At 42.6% G+C, this 22,099-nt stretch overlaps 1 protein-coding gene and 1 gene segment (V, D, J or C); both read right to left on the minus strand.

Moving 5' to 3' along the window:
- Positions 1-682: 682 nt before the first annotated feature.
- LOC107180559 (disintegrin and metalloproteinase domain-containing protein 20-like) lies at positions 683-3,360 on the minus strand. Its single transcript, XM_042989289.1, is given in 2 exon segments — positions 683-2,018; positions 2,239-3,360. Coding segments are annotated over 2 exon segments (2,004 nt in total). The 5' UTR covers positions 2,907-3,360.
- Positions 3,361-17,861: 14,501 nt separating this feature from the next.
- Positions 17,862-21,829, minus strand: LOC122239533. The segment is given in 3 exon segments: positions 17,862-17,960; positions 18,064-18,374; positions 21,777-21,829. Coding segments are annotated over 3 exon segments (456 nt in total).
- Positions 21,830-22,099: the final 270 nt, after the last annotated feature.

The following is a 22,099-nucleotide window of genomic DNA, read 5'->3' on the forward strand; positions in this document are numbered from 1 at the left end:
AGAGAGGGATTCACATTCACTGGGCTCTCTCTGGATGCCAGAGTCATCCATAGGCACTTGTGCCTGCCTTTCTGGTTGATTTCATTGGGTGCTAGTTTCAGCCTCATGGTCTCAGTCTCCCACATTTGGAAATTTACTCTCCAGGGAGGCACAGCTTGCGCTAGGTGGAACCTAACTCTGGTCCCCTTCCCTCACACCCACAGACACCCCAGTGTGGGACAGGCAGTGTGGGTGGGTGGTAGCCCTCCATTACCCTGAACCCACATTGGGACCGGGGAAGGAGAGATTACCTGGAAAATGAGAAAGAGCTCAGTGTGCAAGAGCACAGTTTTGGAGAAAACTCATGAATTTGTCCCTAAAAGAGCTTGTGTCAAATTCTCTTAATTCTGGAACCAGACACCTCAGTTCAGGACACAGCTGCTGACTCAGGTCCTCTGCGCAGAGTCTTGGGCTCAGTTTGGGCTCTTACAGGCTTACAAAGATACATAGAGGCCACAAGCATGCAGTTTTCAAGTTTTATTTCAGAGTGCTGGTCAGTGACCCATGAGAGACCTGGTGTCAGAGCCGTGATGTGCCTGGGGACCCCTGGAAACATGGATGTCAGCTTTGACTTCTCATTACTGTATTTTCACGGGTGCACCAGGTGGTTTGCCTATAGTTGTTCAGGGGTCTGGAGGCTGATTTATGGATTGCCTTCACCAGCAATCTCTTCCTTAACTTTCACTGTCTTGACAGTTCTGACATTTGTGGCGATGCCAAAGAGGAAGGTAGTGATTAAAGCATAAATTCGAGCAAAGATCACTCTGAGATATACCACGGATTCCTGACTTTGCCTGACTGACCGCATTCTTCTTGGAGGGGGTCCACTGTCTGCGCTCCCCCCAGCACCTCGTAATTTGCAAAATGGAGGATCCCAACCTATGTGGCAATGGCAGTTTCTGTTATTGTTGCAAATCCCCCTACGATTGCATTTCCCAGGCAAACAGTTGTAATTTATTTCACCTATAGTAGCATTGCAGAGGGAATTCTGACAGAACTTTCCAGGAGCACAGGGGGTACCATTTCTCACATGACCAACATCAATTGTTCCTGTGGCACGATGTTCATCTAGTCCCCAACACCAGACTCCTGAGATTTTAGACTGATGGAATCCAACGTGTTCCTGCAACCGAGGGAGGTGAGTGACATTGGTACACTGCAGCCTTCCACACTTGACATCTCGGTCATGACACTGAATAAAGCGTCTGGCTGAAAACTCTCTTCTACAGTGTCCAAATCGGTGGCCTTTTTTATTAATCTGGTAGCAGACATCTGGACCCTCCACAGTGCTTGCACCAAAGATTTCTTTGCAGTGCATAGTACGGTCAGTGCAGTTCCCATGATAGCAGTAGCCTTCTTCACTGCACGGGGTTCCATCCTGCATGTAGAAATCATCAGGGCAGCCAGAAGATCCCCCTTGGCAGTACTCTGGAAGGTCACAGATATTTCGGATTGGTCTGCAGAGCGTCCCAGCAGCGGAGAAGGTGCAGTTTGTACAGCACAATCCTTTATCACAGAGAAATGTACTCTCAAATCTGCAGTCATTACTACAGCAGGGGTTGGCATTACACTCCTTGAAGGAGCCACAGTCACACTGCTCCCTATCCTCCACTATAGAGTTTCCACAACGTACGTGTGTCAGGCTTGCGTTGAAGAACTTCAGGTGTTCACTAAATAGGCAATGCTTTTCAGTACTCAGCATGTTTTGAATGTGCACAAAAGAACAGTTACTGAAGGAATCTGTCAACCCAGGGTATCTGTGCATGATGCAGCTGGACCTCCTCTGGCAGCTGCAATCATGATCATCAAAATACAGACCCAAGCTTCTTCCACAGAGATGAGATGTTATCACCGCTAACAATAAATAATGTCTGCCTAGGTGACCAACCATATGTAGGCTTTGAGAAGAGCAGAAGCCAAACATTCTAGGGTTGTACTGATAATCTTCTGGTCCGTCTTTAACCACAATGAAGGATGCACTAGGTTGTATGACATTGTACAAGTAGGTATGGTGGAATTGGTAGTATTCACCACCTGGAATTCTATAATCATTCATGTTGACTGGATCTCTTACATCAAATACAAGAACTGCAGTTAAGATGGTACCTTATGTCAAGACCTTTATACATTGAGTCTATTAAACTAACCATATCTATCATGAATTTTATACACAGTGTCATATTATTATATACACGATACATTGAATTGGAACTTTGAGCAAATCCTCTTATCATGCCTTTATGGGATGAAAATATCCTATTATTGATCCTGGGGGCTGTACTGGCAGTTTTCTGAGAGAACAGGGGGTCCCTATCCTCCTTATATCCCGGTTAATAAGTAGGTCCCGTTGCACTGATGTCTGCCACTATCTGAGAAACAATGTGTTCAAACCATTGGGAATCTCTGAGGGGTCTGATTTCATAGGCAAGGTCATCCAACTTCATGATACCTTCAAGGCCCCCATAGCACGTGTCCATGGTGACCATGGAAAGAGGAATCTCCTCCAGGTAGCCGAGGTAGTAACAGTCTGGAGGGATGAAGGGGTAGTCCATCTGCAAGGCTCCCTGATCATCCTGAGTCATCATCAGCAGATGTCTGGACCAAAACAGTTTCTTGCGTCGCATGTGGATAACATGTCTCTTGCCACCAAAACGCAGGCTATAGGACAGCCAGCCAGGCATCTGAACGCCCTTGCCATGGTGAAGCTCCTTCTTGGGAATTACCACCTCAGAGGAGATGTAGCGCCATGAGGGACGACCTTGAGAACCCTGCACAGGAGCCAGCACTGCCCAGAGTGAAAACAGCAAGAGGGGCGCCCTCAGGGTGACCTGGCCCTCTGCCAGCCTCATGCCCCTGCTCAGAGACATCTGCCAGTGAGAATGGATAAATGGAGGATCCTCAGCAAAGCCAGGTCTAGACCATCAGACAGAATAGAGGGCTGTGCCCGGTGGCCAGCACCCTGCACCTGGGGGCCCCCCTTGGGGTTCGGCAACAGTCCCAGGGTGTGGCATTGGGTGACCCTGCACATCAGTTAGGCTGGGGTGGATGTGGGAGGGGCAGGTGGGCCATGGTCAAGAGTGGTCACATGGACATGGGTAGGGATTTGGACCCAGAGGCATGGCTCTAGTCAACACCTTCAATCTTTCCTCCAGCTACTTGCATATGGGCTATGCAGTTATATCACCCTTAACTTCTCTATCAAATCCATGTCCTGTGGTACTGCTGGGTCACTTTCTTTGGATGACTACTTTTCCTCATTACAGAGACCACTGCTTTTGCTTCCTTGTAATGCGGAGGTAAACATTGTCAATTTTACCTTTATGGGTGATGCTAAAAATCTCTTTGTAGTTTTGTGTGTCTTATTCTCCTTGGCTATTAGTTTGCAAGCCATTTGATCCTTTTGGTTTTTGCTTTGAAGGTTCCTCTGAGTTCACTGAGGAAAACATTTGTCAGTATTCTGAGTGATGATTGGTGAACTACAAGGTTGTATTTTAGTATTTTCTTATGCCAGCTGGGGAGAACAGAAAGTACTGCTGACCATGTGTGAGCCCCAGGGGTTTTCTCCTCTAATTCCTTATGGGGGTTCTTTCCTGGCCTCTGGCAGTCTCCTCCCATGTATTTTGGTTCCCTCTTCAGCTGGAGATGGAGGGGAGTTGAGGTTACTTTGCAGCTTGCACCATGGAGTCTGCCCATGATCAAAAGATGGTTTTGACCATGGCACTCCCTTGCTTGTTTAAGTACCCTCTACTGCTTTAAAACGCCCTGGGTCAGGGAGAAACCTCAGAGGTGATGTTTGGACAAGAGTTTGCCTTCTCCCCAGTGGCTGGCCTTCTGAATATAGCTCAAATTCCTTTGCCACCCAAACTAAAACTTTGAACATTGACCTTTCCAGCAACAGGCAGCTGAATTTGGGTTTTGATAACAATGAAATGGAGAGTGGAATGGCAGTTGCCAGGGCCTGGCAGGGAGGGTCAATGAGGAGTAGATCTCAAGGGCTATGATTTTGTGTTATGCAAGATGACAAGTTTTAAAGGGGTCTCCACATCATTACCCCTGTAATTAACAATACTGTAATGTATGGTTAAAATTTTGTGAAGAGTCTGGGTCTCATGTTCAGTGAGATCTTACCACAATATAAAAGTGGAAGACACGAGTTTTGCTTCTCACACAACAGTGTGCTGAACTGCATGGACCCACTCTCTACTGATAATTTGAAAACAATTAAAAAAAACTTATATGTTTTGAAAACTAACCCTGAGGATATGTCATTTACAGATATCTTCTTCCATTCCATAGGTTGCTTTTTTGTTTTGTTGATTGTTTCCTTCACTGTGCAGAAGCTTGCTATTTTGAGGTAGTCTCTCTCTATATATAATTTTCTTGTATTATATTAATGTAAATTCAATCTGTTAACATACAGCGTAGTACTCATTTTAGGGGTAGAATGTAGAGAACCATCGCATACATAGAACACCCACTTCTCATTTCACCCAGTGCCCTCCTTAATGGCCACATGCCATTTAGCCCACCTCCCCCACTCCCCCTCAGTTTGTTCTCTGTATTTTAGAGTGTCTTCTCGTTTCCTCCCTCTCTGTTTTGATTTATTTTATTTTTCCTTTCTGTATGTTGTGTTTGTTATATTCCACTAATGTGTGAAATCATAGGATATTTGACTTTTTCTGACTGACTTGTTCCACTTAGCATAATACACTGTAGTTCCATCCACGTTATTGTAATTGGCAAGATGTCATTCTTTTTGATGGCTAAGTAATATTGCATTGTTTATATTTACCACCTCTTCTTTATGCATTCACGTGTTGATGAATATTTGGGCTGTTCCACAATTTGTTTTTTGTTGATAAGGCTGCCATAAAGATTGGGATGCACGTGCCCTTTCGAATCAGCATTTTGGTATCCTTTGGATACCTTTGGTATCCTTGGATAAATGCAATTGCTTGATCACAGGATAGTTCCGTTTTTCATTTTTTGAGGAATCTCCACACTGTTTTCCAGAGTGGCTGCGCCACTTTGCATTACCATCAACAGTGCGAAAGGGTTTCGCTTTCTCTGCATCCTTGCTGACATTTTGTGTTTTCTGAATTGTTAATTTTAGTCATTGTGACAGGTGTGAGTTGGTATCTCATTGCGGTTTTGCTTTATATTTCACTGATGAAGAGTGTTGTTGAGCATCTTTATTCGTGTCTTTTTGCCATCTGGATGTCTTCTTTGGAAAAATATGTATTCATGTCTTCTGCCCATTTCTTCACTGGATTATTTGTTTTTTGAGCGTTGAGTTTGGTAAGTTCTTTATAGATTTTGGATACTAACCCATTGTCTGAGATGTCATACAAATATCTCCCCCCATTTTGTCAGTTGCCTTTTAGTTTTGTTGATTTGTTCTTTGCTGTGCAGAAGCTTTTTATCTTGATGAGATCCCAATAGTTTATTTTTGCTATTGTTTCCCTTGCCTCTGGGGACATGTCTAGTAAGAACTTGTTCTGGCCAAGGTCAAAGAGGTTGGTGCCTGTGTCCTCCTCTAGGATTTTGATGGTTTCCTGTCTCACATTTAGGTCTTTCATTCAATTTGTATTTATTTTGGTGTGTACTGTAAGAAAGTGGTCCAGGTTCCTTACAAGTTCACGATGCTGTCCAGTTTTCTCAACACCAGTTTTTGAAGGGACTTTTTCCATTTGATAGTCTTTCCTGCTCTGTCAAAGATTAGTTGATCATATAGTGATGTGTCCATTTCAGGGCTTTCTAACCTTTCCATCAATCTATGTGTCTATTTTTTGCCAGTATCATCCTGTCTTGATGACTACAGCATTGTAATATAGCTTGATATCCAGAATTGTGATGCCTCCAGGTTTTTTTCTTTTTCAAGATCTTTGGTTATTTGGGGTCTTTTGTGGTTCCATGATAATTTTAGAGTTATTTGTTCTAGCTCTGGGAAAAATGCTGGTATTATTTGACAGGAAATTGAATTATTTGCATTGAATGTCTAGATTGCTTTGGATAGTATTGTCATTTAACAATGATTTTTCTTTTGATCCATGTGCATGGAATATTTTTTCCATTTCTTTGTGTTTTTTCTTCAATTTCTTCCATAAATGTCCCAGACTTTTCAGAGTACAGATCTTGTACCTCTTTACTTAGGTTTATTTCTAGTATATTATGGTTTTGGTGTAATTTTAAATGGGATTGATTCTTTGATTTCTCTTTCTCCTGCTTCATTATTGGTGTATAGAAATGTAACAAATTTCTATATGTTGATTTTGTATGCTACAAATTTACAGGTTTATTGTACCAGTTCTAGCGGGGTTTTTTTTTGGTTGAGTCTTTCAGGTTTTCTATATATGGTATAAAATTCAACTCCAGAACTGAATAATCCTATTAAAAAATGGCCACAAGACATGAATAAGCATTTTTCCAAATGTGACCTACAGATTGTCACTAAACACATGAAAAGATGGTCCACATCACTCCTCATCAGGGAAATATAAATCCAAACTACAATGAAATATCAACTCACACTGGTCAGAAAGGCTGAACTCAACAGCACAAGAAACAACAGGTGTTGGTGAGGATGCAGAGAAAGAGGATCCTTTTGGAGGTGCTGGTGGGAATGCACACTGGCACAGCCACTATGGAAAACAGCATGGAGGTTCCTTAGAAAGCTAAAAATACAACTAAGTTACGATAGAACAAATGCACTACTAGGTATTTACCCAAAGGATACAAAAATACTAATTTAAGGGAATTGTACCTCTATGTTTATAGCAGTTATGTCACAAACAGCCCAGCTATGGAAACAACCCAGCCGAAGTATGCATTGATTGATGAATGGGTATAGAATACGTGGTATATCTACATAACCCCGTCCACGCACACTGGAATATTTCTCAGCCGCAAAAGGAATGACATTAGCTATTGTTAAGGACAGGGATGGGCCTAGAGAGTATTATATTTACGGAAATAAGTCAGAGAAAGACAAATATATGATTTCATCCATATGTAGAATTTAAGAAACAACAAATGGGCAAAGGGACAAATAAGAGAGAAGAGGCAAACCAAGAAATAGGCGATTTTTTCAATGTTCACTTATTTATTTAGAGAGAGAATGGGAGGTGGGGCAGAGGCAGATGGGAAGAGAATCCCAAGGAAACGTCATGCTGTCAGTGCAGAAACCAAAGTGGGGCTGGATCTCAGGAATGATGAGATCAAGACAAGAGCCCAGATCAAGAGTCGTGGGCCTAACCCATGGAACCACGTAAGCCCCACGAAACAGATACTTAACTATAGGGGAAAAACTGATGGTTACCCTGGGGAGGGTGTGTGGGGGGATGGGGAGGTAGTTGATGGGGATTAAGGGGAGGGCTCATCACGAACACTGGGTGCTGTATTGCAATGTTGAATCACTATATTTTACACCTGAAAGTAATAGTACATTGCGTGTTAACTAACTGGAATTTGAAGAAAAACTCAAATAATGTATTTATAGTGCCTGCAAATGGCCATGTTGGCATACAGCCCATGAAGAAGCATTTATTGCAGAAAATATACTACCAGAAAGAATACCTAGACTATTTGAACTAAGGTATGTTCTTTTCCTTTCCCACCCCAGATCAGCAAGTAGAAACTCCAGTGCAAGTAACTGTGACTATAGGCATGTGCCCCTGAGCCTGGCTGCAACCTCCCCTCCAGACTGTTGTAGCCAATACACACGGTTCCCGGTGACCAGCTCCTGTTCAGAGGACTCTTTCCCAGAGGGACAGGATGTCAGTGACCCTAAGCTGTTTGCTGTTGAGGCCAAGCCCCAGCAGGTGCCACTGAGATGTGCGACTCACTCATTGTTGGCAGCCCTACTCCCAGGAATGAAGCTCTGCCCTGGGCACAGTCCACTAGGGATGCTGGGATCCTGATCACCCCAGACCTGACTTGTATGGCAGGAGTCTCATGCCACCAGGACAAGCAAGCCACAAGGCAGTGAAGCTGCCAGCCACCCCTAAACAGAGCCCTCAGTTTCCAAACTGTTTGGAATCCTGTTTGTCCCCGACACGCCCTGCAGCTGCAGACCTTTGCCCTGAGTATTGCCCAGGGTAAGGGGGAGATGGAGTAATCCTCTAATCCAAGGAGCAAATCTGTTCCTATAGAACTGACTTCATTTCCAGCTAAGTGTGAGGAAGAAGGTCTGGGCCTCATGTTGTGGGAGAGTGAGGTGCAGGAGACAGATGGTTTCAGTGGAGGATTCCTAACCTACTCCCCCTCACCTGCAGGAGAGAGCCAGAGCCAGGGACAGTGGAGGGAACAGCTCCTGTCAGAACACATATCAGACTATGGTCTCAACTACTGTCCATTCAGAGCAGTCCGAGGTTGTAGGGTTCAGTCTGTGGAGACTCCATACATCAGAGTGTGGTTGAACATAGGAGTGCTGTCAAATGAAGCAGAGTATCTCATCATGTGGTTTGGGAAAGAAAGAGATAAGGAATGCCCAACCAAACCACTGTCACCATGGTCTGGCTGTGTGAATGTCCCAGGTCACACCACCTCTGTAATTATGGGACTACCGCCCTTCCCTCCACATCATGTCTTTGAGTTTCACCTGGTTTCAGGTGCGCATCAGTAGTGTCACAGTTCTCTGGCAAAGCATCCCATTGATGGAAGTTTCGTAGTTGGTTTATTCCTTTATATTTAGAAAGACTTTTGCCTTATTCTGAGCTTCTAACACTAAGAAAGATGCTATAAATATTTACACACCATTTATTTTCTGAGCATGGGATTTCATTCTTCAGGGACAAATACTCGGGAGTGGTATTTCCAGGTTCCTTTTTATGTCATCCATGTATAATTTCATAAGCAACAGCCAACGGTTTTCCAGAGCTGGTGTTTGTTTGTCAACCTTCCTGCATTGTTTGAGGCCCCACGTATGCTGGATGCTCACCTGGATGTTGTTGTCAGAGTTGTTCCTACCTGAGCCCTTGGGATGTGTGTATAGGGCATCTGTTGCGTTCTTGATTTGAATTTCCCTGACAGTCGATGGTGTGAAGAGTCTTCTCCAGTCAGTAACTAATGTGTCTATAACCTCAAGGATAGGATGTCTACTACACAAGCCTGTGCTTGTTTGATGGAGGTTTGTTTCCTTTCTTCCTATTGACTGTTGAGGGTTGTTAGCATATTCAAGATGCAGGTCCCTTGGTGGTTATGCAATTTGTGAATGTTGTCTCTTACTCTGTAACTTATCTTACTATTGGTATTCACGTGGGCAGATAAGCGGAATTGATTTTCACAAAGTCTATTTATACCATTTCTTTTTATGGGTCTTGTGTTCTTAGCTATAGTTTTCCTTTTCTTGATGATTGATTGCTTATGACTAATATTTTTTTAAAATGTTTATTCTTGATAGAGAGAGAGAGAGACAGAACATGAGCGGGGAAAAGCAGAGAGAGAGGGAGACACAGAATCTGAAGCAGGCTCCAGGTTCTGAGCTGTCAGCATAGGGCCTGACAACGGGGCTCAAACCCTCAAATTGTGACACCGAGACCTGAGCTGAAGTGAGACACTTAACTGACTCAACCATCCAGGCACCCCACTGATTTCTTGACTTACAATGTAACTAAAAGTCTTGTTTTTTTTTTTCTGGTTTCTCTCAATGTTGACATGTTCCCTATTTGGTCTCTGGTGACTTAGAGTTTTGTCGTTTGTTTTTAAATTTATAGACTCTAGCAAATCATTTTCGTGGCATGGTTTTTCCTAATATATGGAAATTATGTGGAAATATATAAAATTGAAGTTCAAATTTCACAAGAGTTGCCATTCTGTGTCTCTTTGGCCAGACTGTTCATCAGATTTGATAGATATGCTCCTGGGGTCCAAAAACACGTTTACCTTTTCAGGTGGTGGGCTTTCTATATGTCTCAGGAGCCGTTGAGCTCTGTGCACACAACCGAGTTTTTGACACAATTTTTCCTTCACAATTCTATGTGAAACCCTCAAAATCCATTTTTTGCATAGCCAATTTTAGACACTTCATGAATAGAACACATTGAAACTCTTGTATCATTTGCTAAAATTATTTTACCCTTGCGTGTGTGGGACTGTAATTTTTCTTCTTCCTTCCAAGGGGAGCTCATATCCCCATTTGTGGAATTCTTCCAGGCTTCTCATCTCTTAATACTTTTCCAACGTGCTGTGCAGTTTTTGACCAAATGAATACTTAGGTTTATTTGTACTCTACCACATTGGGTGATAGGAGCCGCGAGAGAGGCTGCATCATATGGGTTTTTTTTTTTTTTGTCCCCTTGTATGTTACCTGTCATATTGAATGTTTATAGAACATCTAGCCCCTCACTTTCATGAACCACTAACAGGGGACATGGTTCTCTTCAAGAGACAGGAAAGGAAGACAAGGGAGCTGAGAAAGCAAGTCGGGGAAGGAAACCCAGAGCTTCTCAGGAAGCGTCAACTGTCCACACTTTCCAGTTCTGCAGATGTGGGTCCCTGCTGAGGCCAAACCTGGGTTCTTGTGCAGGTGTCTGGACAAGCTGCCCATGATGTGTGGGCGCAGGGGAGTTGGGAAGGGCATCTTTGGTTTGAATTCCAGCCCACCTGGCACTGCTGTGAAAATTCATGAGTATGTTAATTTATGTCCACCATCAGTTAGGGATATAATGAGTAAATGCAAGACGTTAGACTCACTACCTTAGATTCCATGTTCATGACAATTTGTGACAACAATTCTCCCTTCCTTTTTTCCACTTTTTAAATTTTTCAAGTTTGTGTTTAAATATTTGTTAGTTAACATATTGTGTAATATTAATTTCAGTAGTAGAATTTATTGGTTCATCACTTACATTAACACCCAGTACTCATCACAACACGTGGCCTCCTTAATCCCCAACACCCATTATCCCATCCCCCACACACCTGCCCTCCAGCAACCCTCAGTTTGGTCTCTAACGTTAGAGTTTTTTTTTTTTTTATGATTTCTTGCTCTTTTTCCCCTTCCCCTAGATCTAAATTCCCCATAGGAGGAAATCATATGTTGTTTGTCATCTTTGACTGACTTACTTTGCTTAGCATGATGCCCTGTAGCTGCATCAACATCTTTGCAAATGGCAAGATTTCATTCTTTTTTATGACTGAGTAATATGCCATTCTATACATATAGCAGATTAATCACATGGTGGACTTTTGGTCTCTTTCCTCAGTTTGGCTGTCATAGTTAATGCTGCTGTAAACATTGGGGTGCATGTACTTCCTCAAATCAGAAGTTTTGTATGCTTTGGATGAATTCCTAGTAGAGCAATTGCTGGAGTGGAAGATTGTTTAATTTTTAGTTTTTAAACTGTTTTCTGGAATGGTCCGGGCACTTTGCATTCCCACCAAGAGTGTAAAAGGGTTCCCTTCTCTCCTCATCCTCATCAATATCTGTTGTTTCCTGAGTTGTTAATTGTAGCCATTCTGACAGGTGTGCAGTCATCTCTCATTGTAGTTTTGATTTGTAATTCCCTGATGATGAGTGATGTTGAGCATATGTTCGTCTGTGTCGGTTAGCCATCTGAATGCTTTGTTTGGAAAAGTATCTCCTCATGTCTTCTGCCCATTTCTCCACTGGATTCTTTGTATTTTGGGTGTTGAGTTTGAGAAGTTTTTTTAATAGATTTTGGATAGTAAGCCTTTATCAGATATGTGGTTTGCAAATACCTTTTTAATTTCTGTAGAATGCCTTTTAGATTAGTTGATTGTTTCTTTAGCTGTGCAGAAGGTTTTTATTTTGATGAGGTCCCAGTAGTTCAAGTTTGCTGTTGTTTCCCTTGCCTCTCTAGACACGTCTAGTAAGAAGTTGCTATGTCCCAAGTCCAGGAGGTTGCTGCCTGTTCTCCTCTAGGATTTGATGGTCTCCTGTCTCACATTTAGGTCTTTCACCCATTTGGATTTATTTTTGTGTATGGAGTAAGAAAGTGGTTCAGTTTCATTCTTCTGCATCTTCTGGTCCAGGCTTCCCAACACCCTCTGTTGACAAGGCTGTCTTTTTTCCCATTACATAGTCTTTCCTACTTCATCCAAGATGAGGTGGCCATACATTTGTGAGTCCATATCTGGGTTTACTCTTCTGTTCTCTTGATCTATGTGTCTCTTTTGTGCTTGTAGCTTACTGTCTTGATAAGTACAGCTTTGTAATATAGCATGAAATCCATAATCATGAAGCCACCGTTTCTTTGTGTAGCAGAGACATTTCAACACTACTTGCTCCTTAAATCCATGAACATGAAGGTGTTTCCATTTCTTTGTGTCATCCTCAGTTTCTTTCACCGTTTTTAGAGTCTTCAGATTATGGATATTTTAACTCTTTAGGATCCTATTATATTTGGTGCAGTTGTAAACGGCATGGATAGTTTTTTTATTTTTCTTTCTGTTTCTTCATTATTGCTGTGTAGAAATGCAGCCGATTTCAGTATGTTGATACTGTATCTTGTGACTTTGCTGAATTTGTGTATCAGTTCTTGCAATATTTTGGTGGAGTCTTGAGTTTTTTATATAGAGTGTCATGTCATCTGTGAAGAGGGAATGTTTGACTTCTTCTTTTCCGAGTTGTATGCCTTTATTTTTTGTTGTTGTCTGTTTTTGAGGATAAGACTTCCACTGCTGTGTTAAGTAGAATGATGGGTGTGGACATCCCTCTTGTGTTCCTGACAGTAGAGGAAAAGGTTTTTTTTCCCCACTGAGGATATTAGCTGTGGGGTTTTCATGTACGGACTTTATGATGTTGAGGTGTGTTTCCTCTACCCCTTGTTGAGGGTTTTATCAAGAAAGGATGCTGTACTGTCAAATTTTTTTTTGCATCCATTGAGAGGGTCATATCATTCGTATCCTTTCTCTGATTGATGGTATGTATTACATTGATTTACTTGTGACTATTGAACCACCCTTACAGCCAAGGAATAAATCCCACCTGGTCACGTTAAAGGATCCTTTTAATGTCTTGTTGGATTCAATTTGCAAGTATTTTCTTTCTTTTTTTGTAACGTTTATTTATTTTTGAGACAGAGAGAGACAGAGCATGAATGGGGGAGGGTCAGAGAGAGGGAGACACAGAATCTGAAACAGGCTCCAGGCTCTGAGCTGTCAGCACAGAGCCTGACACGGGGCTCGAACTCACGGACCGCAAGATTACGACCTGAGCCAAAGTTGGACGCTTAACCGACTGAGCCACCCAGGCGCCCCTGCAAGTATTTTCTTGACAATTGTTGTATTCTTGCTCATTAGGGCTAGTGGCATGTAAGTCTCATTTTTAGTGGGGTTTAATCTGGTTTGGAACCGTGATCATACTCATCTTATAGAATGAATTTGGAAGTTTTCTTTCCATTTCTATTATTTGGAACAGTTTGTGAAGACAGGAATATTCTATTCTACTTAAATAGAATATTTTACACTCTTCTTAAATATCTGGTAGAATTCACCTGTGAACCTGTCGGGCCCTGGATTTTTGTGTGTCAGTAGATTTTTGATTAATGATTCAATTTCTTTGCTCATTATCAGTCTGTTCACGTTTTCTCTTTCTTCCTTTTTCAGTTTAGGTAGTTTACATTATTCTGGGAATTTATCCATTTCTTCCAGATTGCCCAATTTGTTGGCATATAAATCTCCAAACTATTCTCTCATAGTTGTATTTCTGTGGTGTCAGTCGTGATGTCTCCTCTCAAATTCTGATTATATTTACTTTCGTCCCTTCTCTTTTGTTTTTGCCAAGTCTGCCCATGGGTTTATCATTTTTATTTATTCTTACAAAAACCAACTTATAGTTTCATTCATCTGTTCTACTGTTTTTCTTTGTTTCTATATCATTTATTTCTGCTCTAATCTTTTTTGTTTACCTGTTCCTGCTGGCTTTAGGGTTCATTTGTTCTTTTTCTACCTCCTTTAGTTGTAAAGTGGTTGTGTGTTTGAGACCTTTCTTCTTTCTTGAGTTTGGCCTGTGCTGCTATATATTTCACTCTTCCATCAACTTTGCTGCATCCAGATGGTTTGGAACTGGCATGTTTTCATTTTCATTTGCTTCCATGTATTTTTTATTGCTTCCGTAATTTCCTGAAAATCTCATTCCGCTTTTACTACAATGTTCTTTAACCTAATGTATTGGCAGTGTTGCTCAAATTTTTCTTGTGGTCGACTTCAAGTTTCATAGTGTTGTGGTTTGAAAATACGCATGGAATGATCTCAGTCTTTTTGTACTTGTAGAGGGCTGATTTGTGACATAGTATGTGATCTGTTCTGGAGAATGTTCCATGCACACTCAGAAAGAATGTGTATTTTGGTGCTTTAGGATGGAATATTGTGAATATATCTGTTAAGTCCATTCAGTCCATGTGTCTTTCAAAGCCGTTGTTTCCTTATTGATTTACAGCTTAGATTGTCTTTCCATTGTTGTAAGTGGAGTGTTAATGTTCTCTATTATTACTATTGTCTATTATCAATGAGTTTCTTTATGTTTCTTACTGAGTTATATATTTCAGTGCTTACATTTTTGGGGTATAAATATTTAAAGCTTCAGATCTTCTTGTTGGATAGACCCCTTTATGATGATATACTGCCTTCCTGATCTCTTGTAACAAACTTTGGTTTGAAAACTAGTTAGTGTGATATGAGTGTGATACTTCAACTTTCTTTTGACGTCCGTTAGCATGATAAATTGTTCACCCTCCCCTCACTTTCAATCTACAGGTGTTTTAGGTTGAAAATGAGTCAATAGTGTGCAGTGTATAGAAGGATCTTGTATTTGTTTTTATCCATTCCGGTATTCTATGTCTTTTGATTGGAGCATTTTGCCCATTTACATTCACAGTAATTATTGATAGATATAAACTTAGTGCCATAGTGTTACCTCCAAAGTCATTGTTTCTGGAGATTTTCTCTGTTTATTTCTAGTCTTTGTTACTTTTAGTCTTCCTTTCCCACTCAAAGAGTCCCCTTTAATTTCTCGCAGGGCTGATTTAGAGACCATGAACTCCTTTGGTTTTTGTTTGTCTGGGAAATTCTATCACTCCTTGTATCTGAATGACTGCCTAACTGGAGAAAGTATTCTTAGCTGCAAAATTTTCAATTGCGCATGTTGAGGATATGATGCCACTCCCTACTTGCATGAAGGTTTCTGTAGAGACATGTGCCATAGTTTTTTTTTAATCTTCCCTTGTTAGTTAGCAACTTCTTTTGTGTTGATGCTTTTATGGTTTTACTTTATCTGGATATTTTGCCATTTTCCTATGATATGTCTCAGTGTTGGCCTGCTTTTTTTTTTTTTTTTTTTTAATGGGTGTTCTCTCTGCCTTCTAGATGTGGATGTCTGTTTCCTTCCCCAGCTTGTGGAATTTTCACTATATTCACTCAGCTAAATGTATCCCCCTTTTTCTCCCTCTTATTCTTTTGGGACTCCTTTCAAAAGAATGTTATTACAGTTTATGGAGTTGCTGATTTCCCTAAGTGTATGTTTGTGATGCAATATTTTACTTTTCCTCTCCTTTCCAGCTTCATTTCCCCCATACTTTTATCTTCTATGTCCCTTCCTCATTCATCTGCTTCTTTCCGCCTTGAGGTCATTATATCCAATCAGTTTCACATCTCGGTTACAACATTTAAAATTTCATCCTGACTAGTTTTTAGGTCTTTTCTGTTTGCAGTAAGGGTATCCCTCATGTCTCATATATTTTCCTCAAGCACAGCTAGCATCCTTATGATACTTTTTGAAAATCCTGTTTCATAATGAGAGTTTTCAGAAATTCTGTTTGAGGCACATTAGTTTATGTGTTTTAATTATATCCCTCACAATGACCTTTTATCATGTTTTCTTTTAGGATGAGTTCCTCCATCATGTTGTTGTCTATGTCTCTGCCTTCTTAAATGTTTTAGAAAATCCTGTTATCTTTTCTGCTTCTAGGGTAGTATCTTTATTGAGCAGTGTTCACATACTGTCCAGGGCCTGACACTTCATGAAGGATTTATGTTCCGTGGCACTGTGCTGTCGTGTTTTGGCTGCTCTGTCCCTCAGGACAGTCCTCTGCGGATTTTCTCCTTGCCTCCAGTGGGGAGTGTTGGACTTTGTGCCCAGTGTTGTGAGTTTTAACTAGGTGAGTTTGGTCTGCTTGTTAAAAGAGGCTAATTCCTATCTCCCCTAGAGGTGAGGATATGCCTCAGTGTATGATCAGCTGACTTGGTGCGTGTGGGGGTTTACAATGGTCTTTGGAGGAAGGGGTGCAGTGGTGGTCTGGTTGCCAGGCACTCTTTCCTAGTAAGCCAGCACTTGATGGGGACTGGAGTAGGTGGAGCTTGGTGTTAGTGGCTCAGCTTGCACTGGGGATGCTGTGCTGCTGAGTGAAATCTGTCCATGCTGATTGGTGGGAGGAAATATTGGCATCAGCTCCCTCTCTAGTCCCTGGAGTTGGAGGTCCCAGCCTCCCCTGTTCAGGAAGCCCTCACACAGCGAGAACACTTGTGGGTCCCAGGCTTCCGTCAGAATTTCTTTCACCCTGTCTGCCTCCAAGCCATTGACACATCTGGTGGCACAGGGCTCTTATGTTTTATCTCAGGAGCTCTAGCTGGGTTTGAAAACTCCAAATTGTGTGAACTCCATATGACAGGGACCCCACTGATCCTCTGGGAGAGGGTCTTGATGTGCTGTGCCTGGAGCTGATTTACCCCAGATGGGCAGCTGCATCAATACTAGGGGCTTGGAGTGCATGGTTAAGAACAACAAGAAGGCAGCGTCCAGCTAGCTGCTCTCAGAAGAGGCTCCTGTGCTAATGATCAGGGAATTTTAATGGTGCCTGTCAGCTCTCCTGTCCTATGAGAGGCAATGCCCCGTCTCCCAAATGCACTCCACAAAGGGAATTGTCTCTCCCCATGCGACCCAGGGGATACTCAGACCACAGTTCCCCTTATGGGCCTCTGCCCTCCTCCACAGGAGCACTGCTGTGCCCACCAGACTCCACCCCAATGATGGGATCGACTTTTAAATCTTCAGTCTTTGAGCTCCACGTTTACAGGAGGATGACTTGTCATGATTAACTTTATAGGTTATCTTGACTGCGTCATAGGTTCCCAGATTCACCACTGTTTCTGTGGATGTCTGTGATGTGTTCCAGAAGAGATTGGCATTTCCATCCATGGTTTCTTTCTGCCTGGGCACCACCCATTCCATTAAGTTTGTGAATAGAATCTGATGCAGATGGAGGACGAATTCCCTCATTTTTACTTCCCATGTGCTTGTTTGAACTGGAATATTGGTCTCCTCTGGCCCTTTTTCTGAGAGTTACATCATCAGCTCTCCACGTTCTGAGACTAGTCACTAGTCAGAATCAGACAAGAATTACATCACTGGTTTTCCTGGGTCTTCAGCTGGTGACAGTAGATCATGGGACTTCTCAACATATTTAGTTATGGAAACCAATGACCTTTGGGTTGTGTTCCTCAGGGGAATCTTGACTAATACATGGAGATTGTTTGTCTCTCATTTCAAGTAATTGAATAAAGCTGTAGCTCATTTAAAGTCCTGAGTAGCAAAGGGCTATGAAGAAAGTGTCACGTTGTTTGACTGGGACAAGGGCTGGGTGAGGATAAGGAGGAGCTGTGGGATCCTGTGGTCCTGGCTGCACAGGGAGCGCATCTGGGAATCCTGTAAACGTGCAGCTGTTTTGCCTCAGGAAATCTGTAATTCACTCATGTTGAGGGACCGGAGTAAGCAAGTGCAAACAACTGTGTCTTTGTGCATGTTCATCTAGTTTCCCTATGACAACCCAGTAGCTAATTCAGAGAGTTAATAGGTAAACACAGAATCATATAACCAGGTAGGCTCCCTGGGGAAACTGCTGTGTGGAGAGGAAGCCCCAGACCCTGACAGGAAACCAGCCTGTAACCTCCATCTGCACCTGCGCCTGGGAACACAAAGGAGAATTGTGCATAGTGTGCGCCCCCTGGTGGTGCTGATCCCTTCCAGCAGGGAGGTTTGTGTCTGGGCTCCCAGTGATGTCCCCTCACTGTGTCTTTCGCACAGTAATATGTGGCCGTGTCCTCGGTCTTGAGGCTGTTCATCTGCAGATACAGCGTGTTCTTGGCGTTGTCTCTGGAGATGGTGAATCGGCCCTTCACGGAGTCTGCGTAGCCTGTGCTACCTCCACTACTACTAATTGCTGCGACCCACTGCAGCCCCTTCCCTGGAGCCTGGCGGACCCAGTTCATTGCATAGCTACTGAAGGTGAATCCAGAGGCCACACAGGTGAGTCTCAGGGACCCCCCAGGCTTCACCAGGTCTCCCCCAGACTCCACCAACTGCACGTCACACTGGACACCTGCAGACACAAGACATGTTGGTCAGGAAACTGTCACACATCCACTGTTTCACTCATATCCATTCACAGACTCAGTGTCCCTCGTTCACCATGAATTACCTTTTAAAAGAGCAACCAGGAACACCCAGCCCAGCACAAACTCCATGGTGAGGTGTGTGTGTTCTGTGCTGATCACAGAATGGGAACACCTGGGACTCCTGGGGCTGGGGCTCGTCTCCCAGCTGCACGGTCCGGCTGGGTTGGTTTTATCAGCACAGAAAGGGCCCCATTTGCATGTCCTCTGACATATATATCAATCTCCAGACTTAGATTTGATTGTGTAAAAGTGAATGACAGGGTTAGGGACGCACTTCTACATTAGTTTGTGTGGATGGCGATGTGACAATATGAAGAATTCTTTTTTTTTTTTCAGTTTTGGATCTTTATCTTTATTAATGGAGGCTTCGGCATAATCTTTAAGAAATATTTACCTCAACAGCATGATCACGCATTATTTTCTCTTAAAATATTTTAATTTTTTTATTATTAATTAGTATTTATTTTTAGTTTTAAAAATTAACATCGAAATTAGTTATTATATAGTGCAACAATGATTTCAGGAGTAGATTCCTTAGTGCCCCTTACCAGTTTAGCCCATCACCCCTCCCACAACCCCTCCAGTAGCCCTCTGTTTGTTCTCCATATTTATGAGTCTCTTATGCTCTGTCCCCTCCATGTTTTCATGTTATTTTGGTTTCCCTTCCCTTATGTCCATCTGTTTTGTCTCTTAAAGTCCTCATATAAGTGAAGTCATATGAGTTTTGTCTTTTTCTGACTGACTCATTTCACTTCGCATAATACCCTCCAGTTCCATCCACATAGTTGCAAATGGCAAGATTTCACTCTTTTTGATTGCCGAGTAATACTCCATTGTGTATATTTACCACTTCTTCTTTATCCATTCATCCATCGATGGACATTTGGCTCTTTCCATACTTTGGCTATTGTTGATAGTGCTGCTATAAACATGGGGGTGCATGTGTCCCTTTGAAACAGAACACCTGTGTCCCGTGGAGAAATGCCTAGTAGTGCAATTGCTGGGTCATAGGGGAGTTCTATTTTTAGTTTTTTGAGGAATCTCCATACAATTTTCCAGAGTGGCTGCACCAACTTGCATTGCCCCCCAAAATGCAAAAGAGATCCTCTCTCTGCATCCTCGCCAACGTCTGTTGTTGCCTGACTTGTTAATGTTAGCCATTCTGACATGTGTCAGGTAGTATCTCATTAGGGTTTTGATTTGCATTTCCGTGATGATGAGTGATGTGGAGCATTTTTTCATGTGTCGGTTGGCCATCAGGATGTCTTCTTTGGAGAAGTGTCTATTCATGTCTTTTTCCCGTTTCTTCACTGGATTGTGTTTTGGGTGTTGAGTTTGATAAATTCTTTATAGATTTTGGATACTAACTCTTTATCTGAGATGTCATTTGCAAATATCTTCTCCCATTCTGTCAGTTGAATTTTAGTTTTGCTGATTGTTGCCTTCACTATGCAGAAAGTTTTGATTTTGATGAGGTCCCAGTAGTTCATTTTTGCTTTTTTTCCCCTTGCCTCCGGGGACGTGTTGAGTAGGAAGTTGGTGTGGCCAAGATCAAAGATGTTTTTGCCTGCTTTCTGCTCGAGGATTTTGATGGCTTCCTGACTTACATTGAGGTCTTTCATCCATTTTGAGTTTATTTTTGTGTATGGTGTAAGAAAGTGGTCCTGGTTCATTCTTCTGCATGTCGCTGTCCAGTTTTCCCAGCACCACCTGCTGAAGACACTGTCTTTATTCCATTGGATAGTCTTTCCTGCTTTGCGAAAGATTAGTTGGCCATACATTTGTGGGTCCATTTCTGGATTTCGTATTCTGTTCCATTGATCTGAGTGTCTGTTCTTGTTTTTTTTTAATTGTTTTTGGCATTTATTTATTACTTTTCAGAGACAGAGACAGAGCATGAGCGGGGGAGTGTCAGAGAGAGAGGAAGACACAGAATTCCAAGCAGGCTTCAGGCTCTGAGCTGTCGGCACACAGCCTGATGTGGGATCTAACTCACGAACTGCCAGATCGTGACCTGAGTCAAAGTCGGATGCTTAACAGACTGGTCCACTCAGATGCCCCTGAGTGTCTGTTCTTGTGCCAGTACCATACTGTCTTGATGATTACAGCTTTGAAGTATAGCTTGAAGTCTGGGATTGTGATGCCTCCTGCTTTGGTTTTCTTTTTCAAGATTTCTTTGGCTATTCGGCGGCTTTTCTGGTTCTATACAAATGTTAGGATTATTTTTTCTAGCTCTGTGAAGAATGCTGGTGTCACTTTGATCGGGATTGCATTGAATATGTAGATTACTTTGGGTACTATCAGCATTTTAGCAATATTTGTTCTTCCTATTCAGGAGCGTGGAATCTTTTTCCATATTTTGTCTTCTTCAATTTCTTTCATAAGCTTTCTATAGTTTTCAGTATAAATATTTTTCACCTCTTTGGTTAGATTTATTCCTGGTTATTTTATGGTTTTTGGTGCTACTGCAAATGGGATAGATTCCTTGATTTCTATTTCTGTTGCTTCATTGTTGGTGTATAGGAATGCAACCGATTTCTCTGCGTTGATTGTATATCCTGCCACTTTGCTGAATTCATGAATCAATCTGTAAATTCACTCATGTTGAGGGACAGGAGAAAGCAATGCAAACAACTGTGTCTTTGTGCATGTTAGGGTAGTTTTCCTAGGAAAACAATGATCTAATTCACACAGGTAATGGTAAACACAGAATCCTGTGTCCACAGAGGCTCCCTGGGGAAACTGCTGTGTGGAGAGGAAGCCCCAGACCCTGAGAGGAAACCTGCCTGTAACCTCCATCTTCACCTGCTCCTGGCAACACAAAGCAGAATTGTGCATAGTGTGCGCCCCCCGGTGGTGCTGATCGCCTCCTGCAGGGAGGTTTGTGTCTGGGCTCCCAGCGAGGTCCCCTCACCCTGTCTCTTGCACAGTAATATGTGGCCTTGTCCTCGGCCTGCAGGTTGTTCATTTGCAGATACAGCGTGTTCTTGGAGTTGTCTCTGGAGATGGGGAATCGGCCCTTCATGGAGTCTGCGTAGTATGTGGTACTTCCATCATCATAAATATATGCGAGCCACTGCAGCCCCTTTCCTGGAGCCTGGCGAACCCAGCTCATTGCATATCTACTGCAGGTGAATCCAGAGGCTACACAGGTGAGTCTCAGGGACCCCCCAGGTTGCACCAGGTCTCGTCCAGACTCCACCAGCTGCACGTCACACTGGACACCTGCAGACACCAGACATCTTGGTCAGGAAACTGTCACACATCCACTGTTTCTCACTCTTATCCACTCACATACTCAGTGTCTCCCGTTCACCAGGAATTACCTTTTAAAAGGGCAACCAGGAACACCCAGCCCAGCACAAACTCCATGGTGAGGTGTCTGTTCTGTCCTGATCAGACAATGGGAACACCTGGGACTCCCGGGGCTGGGGCTCCTCTCCCAGCTGCAGAGTCTGGGATGGGCTGGTTTTATCAGCACAGAGAGGACCCCATTTGCATGTGCTCTGACATATATATCAAGCTCCAGTCTTAGATTTGATTCTTTAAAAGTGAACAACAGGGTTAGGGACGCACTTGTAGTTTAGTTTGTGTAGATGGTGCTGTGACAATTTGAATAATTGTATTCAGTGAGTACAGGTGTATATGC

The sequence above is a fragment of the Panthera tigris genome, chromosome B3, assembly GCF_018350195.1.
Source record: "Panthera tigris isolate Pti1 chromosome B3, P.tigris_Pti1_mat1.1, whole genome shotgun sequence".
NCBI lineage: Eukaryota > Metazoa > Chordata > Mammalia > Carnivora > Felidae > Panthera > Panthera tigris.